The 10354-nt window shown below is 38.3% G+C and overlaps 1 protein-coding gene across 3 annotated transcripts; it reads left to right on the top strand.

Annotated features, from left to right (window-relative positions):
• The first annotated feature begins 54 nt into the window (after positions 1-54).
• LOC145990013 (3-oxoacyl-[acyl-carrier-protein] synthase, mitochondrial) lies at positions 55-7377 on the top strand. 3 transcript variants are annotated; one of them, XM_083125606.1, is made up of 2 exons: positions 55-224; positions 3061-7377. In XM_083125606.1, exon 2 carries the CDS (start codon positions 3064-3066, stop codon positions 4408-4410), a length of 1347 nt encoding a protein of 448 aa, XP_082981732.1. In that variant the 5' UTR covers positions 55-224; positions 3061-3063; the 3' UTR covers positions 4411-7377. The 3 variants fall into 3 exon arrangements, with proteins under 3 accessions (XP_082981732.1, XP_082981733.1, XP_082981734.1); XM_083125607.1 differs by lacking the exon at positions 55-224 and adding an exon at positions 341-377; XM_083125608.1 differs by lacking the exon at positions 55-224 and adding an exon at positions 405-469.
• Positions 7378-10354: the final 2977 nt, after the last annotated feature.

The following is a 10354-nucleotide window of genomic DNA, read 5'->3' as shown; positions in this document are numbered from 1 at the left end:
AGGAAACAAACGGAAGTGGTCATATTGGCAACTTTTGCAGTTTCTATATATATCTTAGGGGCAAATTGTACCCAAATGACTAGAATAATTATTTTTGTAATTTAACGTTTCAAGATACTCATTGATATATTCTGAAATCTGTTACTGAAGTTGTACTTCGAAACCTAGAACATTTCCTGCTAAACTCAATGCATGTTTGCTAACATACGAAAATATTGGCATAGGTGAGGCGAGATTTTAGTTGTTTTATCTTTAATGTTCCTTATTGTCCTAGGATATTATATTCACCTGCTTGAAAAGTGTAAACCTGGACCACAACTTTTCTGGGTGCAGTGTTGCAATGTCATTGCCCTAAGGAAGTGTTCCCATCTCAGAAGGTACGATTTCAGTGGCCTGCTTCCGTTGTTACTTCGAGGTTATGTTGTAATGTCCACCCACGAAAATTAGGAGAAATGGTTCTTTTTTTGCAGTAAGATATGCATCGCGACTATCTATAGTAATTTTAAAACAGAAAAAAAAGTTCGTGCAGGGTCCTGCTGGATATTCAGTGGTGTATGTAACTCCCCTCTCCTCATGAACATTCCATAATAAATATAAACGTTTTTGTTAATAAAAGGTTAAAAATATCGGTATGAATTTCAAACAAAGGATTAGAAAAAAAAATCTTCGGTTTACCACACAATACCTCTATGTTATATATATTTTTCCATCTATTCGAAATCGATGATCAGTGAATCTGTGACATTTCTATTCCCAGAATGTGACGTTAATTTTACAGGACTAAAACTGTTAAAAATTGTAAATTTATTAATAGTACACACTGCATAAATGTTTCTCAATGGGTATCTTCTACATAATGTTCTAATCTCAAACTTTTGTTACAATGAAACATGTTTTCCACATACAAGGGGTGAATCTCCATAAGGCTCGTACGTATTTATTTATCCAGATTTCCTCCCTGAATTGCAGTTCATCAGAATACTATGTGAATTGTTAAGAACTGTGAGACTGTTTAACATTTCTTATGAATAAACCTTGCTTTTTTTACTTTTAAGTACGTTTCCTTACTGTGTATTACTATTTAATTGGTTGTAGTCATAAATTATGACATTCAATGTTACTGAGAAAGCAGATTAAACGAGTGTCTTACACTCAATTTCCAACATACTCCTCTTTTACACATAGCAAGCAGTCAGCTATGTAGGATACACTTTACCAACAGATCTCTGCAAATCTTATCTGTCCCATTTGAAACCATTTATTACTAAGACACATTCCAAGAACTTTCAGGGAGGAACTAGAAATAACTTCTGGCACACAAGAGGACTTGAAATATTCAGTGGATTGATACACAGTACCTTGTCTTGCATGTATTTTGCATTCATGTTCATACATGTAATAAAATTCCGTTAATTTTATGTGTAAGGAAACCAATTACTTGCATAATAAAGCCTGAAAATACCACATTCAATGTGGGACCCAGCATTCCTAAAAATGAAAAGGTCATCAAACGTAGAAAAGGATTACAAAATGTAGGACTTGATTGATAGGTTGTTTATTTTACTTTGCTTTTCTGCCAATCACAAAGATGAGAATTTATGGCCTACCCTGGGCATAGATATTTTTTGTGAGTGCTCCTTCATCAATTTCATCTATTCATCATTCATGTAATTTTTTTGTTTTCATTTTCCTATGTTTGGACCACCACAATTGAATGTACAGGAAAAACCATGAACATAAACATTACCTTTGTCACTGTGAAAGATTTTTTCATTCCAATGGAAGCATCACACTGCAATTATTCGAGACAACGATTCATAATGCTCAAATGTTCGTGGATGTATCTGATTAAAATTATGTGCATGGCATGTAAAGTTCTTACTGTGGACGTCAGTATGTCGATTCAATACTGACACTTTAGAGGAATTTTAACGCTTTTTTTTGGTAAATTTCTCGTATAGGACAAATGGCTGAAATTTGCTAGTTCATTTAATTTCAATATTCGTACTTATGTATTCTGCATTGATAAACATTGCTGAAGGTGGCATTTTGCTTACTTCACGGAAATAAGCTCTATTTGCGACATATCGAGTAAGTTTTCTTCGTTTCTTTTTGCCTTCGGTAACATGCACAATGGCGGTCACAGTTTCACTACCGTACTCGGCATGCAGTGTTTCCACCCCACTGTACCCAAAAATACCTACGTAGCCCCACAAACCATTGACGCATAGCCTCATGAACCATTTCCGTTAAGGTTAGGTTAGGTTAGGTATGGTCACGTTTAGGTTACAATAATTAAAAATTGGTTTAGAAAAATATATGCGTAGCCCCACACACCATTCTCGGATAGCCCCATGAACCATTGACACATAGCCCCACAAACCATTTGCGGAGACGTAGCTTCTTCAGTTACAAAAACATGTGTTTGGTAACACTGACTGGGATTACGCCATCACACACAGGCTACATCCACCTGGAAGTAAATGGATGCAAGAGCTTTCGTGCTTCGGCCACACATTTATATCGAAAAATAGATGATTTACCGGCAAAATTCAATGAATGATGCGAGAAAACACTTCCCTGAACTTCCACAAGTATAAAGAAACTGCATTCGGTAAGTAATTTCTTCTGTAAATTTGAAGAAATCCGTTTGTCCGATACGAGAATTTTACCCTTTTTTTTTTTGATACTTCAAAAAGGAGGAAAGGGTACAAGAATTCATAAATATTTTTTTTACTCGTTAAATACACATCAAAAAACTTCATATTTGCATTTCTTGTGAAATTCTAGCCTGATTTGATAATCACCCCCATTTAAAAATTTTGAGTTGAATTCAATATGGCGAATATCCACTTGGAACACACCAATCTGGTTCCTCCTAGATGTAACCTGTTCTATTATGACCATTTGTATCCTTTACATTTTATAGATGGGTGTTAGGGGACTTTTGAATCACTCTGTATAATGTGGGAAAATGTAAAATTGGAGTTTCACTGTAGTTGGTTTCAATGATGTGATTATCTGTATTTATCTCATGTTTTTTTTTCCCTCTCCTCATAGATTATGAAATCAACATGTTTGATACGAAGAATGCTTTTGGACCATTCACGCCATTTTTCTACGGCAAGAGGCAAACGTCGTGTTGTCGTCACTGGAATGGGAGTTGTTTCCCCTATTGGGTGTGGCCTTCAGAAAGCTTGGCAAAGATTACTTGATGGAGAAAGTGGTATCGTTAAGCTCCCAGCTGACAAATATAAAGATATACCCTGTCAGGTTGCAGGTGTGGTTCCTAAAGGCACTGGTGACGGTGAACTAGATTTGTTGAGCCATGTATCAAAGACAGAACTGCGCACTATGGGTCCAGCTACAGCCTATGCACTGGTTGCGGCAAAGGAGGCATTGGAATGTGCACAATGGCAACCAACTGAGAGCGAGGACAAGAGACGGACTGGCGTCGCTGTTGGGATGGGAATGGTTGATCTGGTGGACATTAGTGAAACTGCAGACTTATTTAAAAGGGGATATAATCGTGTTAGTCCCTATTTTATTCCCAGGATTCTTATTAACATGGCAGCTGGACAAATAAGCATAAAGTATGGTTTTCAGGGACCTAATCATGCCGTGTCTACGGCATGTGCCACAGGTGCTCATGCTATTGGCGACGCCCTTAGGTTTATACAGAACGGCGATGCTGACGTTATGGTTTGTGGTGGAGCCGAAGCGAGTGTGAATCCGTTGTCCATTGCAGCCTTTTGCCGGCTTCGTGCTTTAAGTACTACATTCAATGACAGCCCCCAGAAGGCCTCCAGACCCTTTGATAAGGACAGGGATGGTTTTGTGATGGGTGAAGGTTCAGCCATATTAGTCTTAGAAGAATTGAATCATGCAGTGGGCCGGAATGCTAGCATATATTGTGAAATTCTAGGATACGGTCTCTCAGGAGATGCAACACACTTAACGTCTCCTGGTAATGATGGGGTAGGAGCATTTTTGGCCATGAAAAATGCCTTGAACGATAGTGGAATCAGTGTAAGGGATGTTGGTTATGTTAATGCTCATGCAACATCGACACCATTAGGAGATGCAATAGAAAATAAAGCCATCAAAGATTTGTTTCTTCATCATTCGCAGCATTTGTGTGTTTCTTCCACCAAAGGAGCACATGGGCATTTGTTAGGTGCTGCAGGAAACCTTGAATCCGTGTTTGTGGCGATGGCCTGCAGTACAGGTTGGATCCCCCCAACAATTAACATTGACAACTTGAGCAGTGACATGAATTTGAATTACGTTGCCAACAAGAAGCAAAAGTGGCAGTTGGTAGGAAATCAGGAAAGAAGAATCGCATTGAAGAATTCCTTTGGGTTTGGAGGAACAAATGCTTCTCTATGTATTGGACAATACATTCCTTAGTGGAAGTTGTCCTGAGATACAGGAAACGTGGAATAAATCAAGATGCATACTTGAATACCTTAACCTGGGGAAGAATTACAGAATAGTGCATTCCATACAGTGCCTGGCTACTGTTCTTAATTTTTTCACCACTGTTTCTCTTGCTATTCCAGTTTATCTTGTTTCTCACTTGACTTTATTTCTTCGCCGGCCTCCATGGCAGAGTGTTTAGCATAGCGTAATATGACACCAGGGGCACTGGGTTCGAATCCTAGCCTGGGCATGGGTGCTCTTTGTGAGTGTCTCTTCATTAATTTCATATCATTACTCTTTCTCATCACTGCAATTAGCCAAAAGTGGCAGAAAAGCGATGCTAAATATCAAAATTCAAATTCAAGACTTTATCCCCTTCACCTTTGCGACAGAGCCTCATAGATAGACCATGTGCTATTTCCCATGTGGAGATCAACAAGGCTACAGCATGTCCCAAAATGATTATCAGGGTTTCATAGTGGTTTAATTTCCCTTATATGTGAGGTACAAGGACAAAGATTATATGGGAATAAACAATAACTAAACAAGTTTACATAGTGTATCTTATAAATGTTCAATGTGAACACCTTTTGTAACACGGCACACATCCGTCCAGCAGCCCAATTCTTCCCAAATATGGGTCAGAATGTCTCGAGTGATAGATTAAAACATTAGAAAAAAGTTGTTTGAAACTTATTAACAGGGCTCGAAAAATCCCAGTCGCCAGGGCGATTAAAATTCAATCCTGGCGACTGTGATGTCTTGCTGTAATATTGCTGTTTTTTAAGTTTGCATGTACGAAATTTTGAAGATTCTAAGTTCAAATTGCAGGTCAGCATAGGTTAGCAAATGATTTTTTTTATCAACGTTGTGAGCCTTCCATAGAATCAGTAATAATTTCTTACTCTTTGTCCCCCACCACACATTTCCCGTTTTTCTCACATGATTTAGCGATGTTTTGAATAACTGTGATGCTCAGCTTCTTATAGATTAATTGATTTGCTTAATTTTACTTTGCTTTTTGTGCCACTTTTGGTTAATTTGCGAAGATGGGGATGAGTGATAATATGATGAAATTGATTAATGGACACTCACAAACATCCATGCCCTGGCTGGGATTTGAACCCGGGTCCCACGGTGTCTAGCACGATGTCCTCTGTGACTGGGGCCAGCTCAGCTTCTTAAAGTATGCACAATTGCTAGTAGGTGGTTGGTTTCCTGGCACCTGAAAATTTTTCGAGCAGTGCTTATTAAACCATGAACAAATATTGTTACCAGGCACTTCCAAATCGCCGTCGAAACGCTCGCTGAACTGAAACAGCAGAACCACACTTTGCAAATACATGCTGACCCATGTTTCGGAAGAAATGGACTACCAGATGGATGTGTGCCGCGTTACAAAAGGTGTTCACATTGAACATTTATAAGGTACACTATGTAAACTCATTGGGTTACTGTTTACTCCCATATAAGCTTTGTCCTTGTACCTCACATATAAGGGAAATTAAATGACTATGAAACCCTGATAATAATTTTTGACACTTAATATATCCTGAGCATCAAAATGGAATGCAATAATGGCACTTCAGTTCTCTGTCATTCGTATTGCACTACATCATTTACAGATTCATTAAGACTACGTACAGTCACCATTATTAAAAATGGGACACCTGGATCCTGAAATACTTTGTACACTACAATGCATTATGTATGTGTCTAACTCTAAGGTGATGATTGAACCTGCATTGCCAGAGAGTTAGGGAACGAACATGGTGCATTGCAGTGAAGTATCTTATCATTTAGGTGTCCAATATTATGGCAGGTGATCGTACTTTGAATTAAATTACCAAACCTTCATAGCAAGATCAGGGATGTCATCAGAATCTTAGGAGAAGGGATATATTTTACACATAGGCATAGCCAGGTTTTTTGTAGTTATGCCTCTGTATATGCCAGTGTACTATATACAAATGTGATTGTACACACCAAGACTAACTTGCACTACTAATTATCTTGAGGAAGACTGCTCAATTTTGCAGCTGTCGGGCAATTTGTAAACCCAAGGTGTATTATTTGTATTTTATATTGCTTTGCCACAACAATGAGGATGATCAAACAACATTCACAAAGGAACAGCCATACCCAAACAAAGTCTTCATGGGTGTCATAAGAAATTTTTGTAAGTGAGTCAGGCCATTTATAAAACAAGTAGAAATAATAATTATCATGGTTATGATTATTATACAATAATAACTATTATAATCCAATAAAAATAAACCAATATTTTTTGTATTTGTTATTATATCTGAATGCTGAAATGTTACTTCGCAAGGTGTAAATACCACAAAGTACCACACCTATTAGAAGTTTGCACTTTGGACTGTGCAGGCAACGGTGACATCAGATATTTGCTTTGTTTAGAGATGTGAAAAAACATCATGCACTTGGAGGGAGGTAAATCGACAGAGAGTATGTTTCAAATACGTTAGCCATTGAATTTTTGGTCACCAAACAGAGCAAATACCTCTGTGTACTATATTAATAAAAATCCTTTAAAACCTTAAAAAATATATAAATACTTAAAAATGTTTGTTTTAGGCGTATAAACCTACAACTGGTTCTAACAAGCAAAATAGGTTCAACTTGATCAGTTTATTTCATTTTTTAATTAAATGCTGATGTAACTTATTTCTTATTTACCTACAAAGGAAAAAATAGGTTAAAAAAAACTAAAATCCGAGGTCTAGTCATAAGCAGAGATTATATGAAATTAACGTCACTGACCGAGCGGATCTCTATTGTGATCCATAGAATATTCTCGTTTTTACCCATTATTTGTCAAAATTTCTCTGGTTTTATGGTGAGAATATCCCTTTTAAAGTATTCTGGTTCACTTAATAAAAAAATTGTTTTAACCAAACAAAAATACATATCTTAGAATCTTACTTTTGTTAAAAATACATATCTTAGAATCTTACTTTTGTTATTTTCAAGTTTTTGGTGGTTTTAGAAACATGCACATATAACAGTTGGGCTGAAAAGTTCATAGGCTGACTCATAGATGGCGTTACTAGAATTAAATCCATGTGATTTTTACTTAGTACTAACCTTCAAAAGATACGTGTATAAATTTCACAGCTGCCGGATATAGTTCGTGAGATATAGCATTGTGAGTGAAGCAGCTTTTGTTATTGTGAAAAAATGGATAAAAAAGAATTTCGTGTGTTAATAAAGCATTGCTTTTTGGCGAAAAAAATACTGTTGAAGCCAAGGCTTGGCTTGATAAACATTATTTGGACTCTGCACCAGGAAAATCAACCGTTGAGAAGTGGTTTGCTAAATTTAAACGAGGCGAAATGAGCATCGAAGACGATGCACGCAGTGGACGCCCCAAAGAGGCTGTTACCGACGAAAAAAACATCAAAAAAGTCCACAAAATAATTTTAAATGATCGTAAAGTGAAGTTGATCGAGATAGCTGAGACTAAAAATATCAAAGGAACGTGTTGGACATATTGTGCATGAATATTTGAACATGCGAAAGCTGTGTGCAAAATGGGTGCCGCACGTGCGCACAATCTATCAAAAGCAACAACGTTTTGATGATTCGGAGCAATGTTTAGCGATATTCAACCATAATAAACACAAATTTTTCCGTCGATATATTACAATGCATGAAACATGGCTCCATAACTACACTCCAGAGTCCAATCGACAGTCAGCCGAGTGGACTGCACGTGATGAACCGAATCCAAAGCGTGGAAAGACGCAACAGTCGGCTGGCAAGGTTATGGCATCAGTATTCTGGGATGCGCATGGTATTATATTCATCGATTACCTCAAAAAGGGCCAGACCATCAACAGCGATTATTACATAGCGTTGTTGGAGCGTTTAAAGGATGAAATCACAAAAAAACGGCCCCATTTGAAGAAGAAAAAAGTGCTGTTTCATCAAGACAATGCACCGTGTCACAAATCAATGAAAACGATGGCAAAATTATATGAATTAGACTACGAATTGCTTCCCCATCCACCATATTCTCCAGATCTGGCCCCCAGTGACTTTTTTCTGTTTGCAGACCTTAAAAGAATGCTGGAAAGAAATTTAGCACTGATGAAGAGGTAATCGCCGAAACTGAGGCCTATTTTGAGGCTAAAGAGAAATCGTACTATAAAAATGGCATCAAAAAATTGTATGACCGCTATAATCGTTGTATCGCCCTCAAAGGCAACTATATTGAATAATAAAATCGAATTTTGTCAAAAAAATATTTTTTACTATGTTAGCCTACGAACTTTTCAGCCCAACTGTTATATATATACACTGGTGTCCAAAATTAAGGTAACAAAGGGAAAAAGTGGGAAAAGTCGCAAACACGGTCAATGGACCCAAGAACAGTGGTAATCTGTGCTCTTCACAGATGAATCGCGCTTCAGTCTCCACAGTGACTCGCGGCGAATGTGTGTATGGCGGCGAATGTGTGTATGGCGAGAGCCTGGGACGCGTTTTATTCGATCTCGCATCCACGAGGTTGACCAATACCGTGGTGGTGGCGTCATGGTCTGGGGAGGGATAATGAGTGGTGAACGTACGCCCCCATATGTGCTAAACCTCGGCACACTCGCTGCCCAGAGGTACAGGGATGACATTCTGGAACCAATAGTGCCAACTTTTCCAAGGGGCTGTTGGCCCAGAATTCTTGTTCATGGACGATAATGCCCGTCCACATCGTGCTCAACTTGTGGATGAGTTCCTGGAAGGTGAGGATATTCGACGGATTCCATGGCCCGCACGTTCACCCAACCTAAATCCGATCGAACATGTTGGGATGCCTTGGGGATGCCTTGCCCCAGGAACTTATGTGTTTCCCTCTCCTCTTTTCTCTTTCTCTCTTCCTTTTCTTGGCCATCGGGCGGCGGAATCGACACCCACATGAACAGCATGGGAAACCGTTGTGCAGCATGTATTGCTGTTCATGGTGACCATATTCCTTATTAAGGGGCAGTGCCTGGTCACCAGAATGCCCAGGATGGAATTAAATCATTGTATTCCTTTGTATGAGTTTTGTACCCAATCCAGTAATACAGGTTTTTTCTTAAATGCTCTTTCTTTTCTGTTCATTTGGTGCATCCTCTCTCTTCTTTATTGTTTTCTGTCTCCTCTATCACCCACAACCCCATTCTATACATCATTTTGTTGTTGTCTTGCATTTTTCATTTGTCACCTTAATTTTGGACACGAGTGGGAGAGAGTGAGTGTGTGTGTGTGTGTGTATATATATATATATATCTGAAAACACTTCCTGCCAATAGTTGCATGGATCACTAGTGCCCCACTGAAATATGAGCTCTAATAACTAGTCAACAATAGATACATTTTAAATAACAACTGAACAAACACAGTTCCTGGACTGTTAAAGGAAGGCACACTGGGAGGCAAGGTCAAGAGTGTTGTGAAACTGCAGCAGCACGTAAAAATATATGAATGTCACTATTGTGATCCACACGACAACTGCCGGCAACATTTTTGTTATTCAACACCATACAAAACCAGTAAACAGCCACATAAAGAACACTTTAAAAGTCTGTCCAAGCTTTTGACTCTATTCCAGAGTTGTCATCAGGGCTGGTTGACAGAGAGGAAGATGCAGCAGTAAGTCAAAAGGTTGGACAGACTTTGAAAGTGTCTTTTATTCTGCTGTTTATTTGTTTTGTGTGGTGTTTAACAAAGATCATTTCATGCAACAATGAGAACAAACAGTGGTACAATAAACGGTCCATTGCTCACCACTTAAAAGCAAATGTGTTGTAAACTGTTTATATCTAATATTATGTCACCTCAAGCTTTATTCCCTTCGTGTGTATTAAATTAGGACAAATCAGGGTGGCCACTCTAGGACTGTGATAAAATTCAAGTATAATTCCCGGTTTTC

This window comes from Lepisma saccharinum, chromosome 7, assembly GCF_977018435.1.
Source record: "Lepisma saccharinum chromosome 7, izLepSacc3.1, whole genome shotgun sequence".
Lineage (NCBI taxonomy): Eukaryota > Metazoa > Arthropoda > Insecta > Zygentoma > Lepismatidae > Lepisma > Lepisma saccharinum.
Note: the sequence above shows the minus strand (reverse complement) of the source record. Positions and strands in the feature narration are given on the sequence as shown.

Excerpts from the sequence above, each read along its gene's own strand:
- LOC145990013 (XM_083125606.1), top strand. The coding sequence starts at position 3,064 with ATGAAATCAACATGTTTGATACGAAGAATGCTTTTGGACCATTCACGC.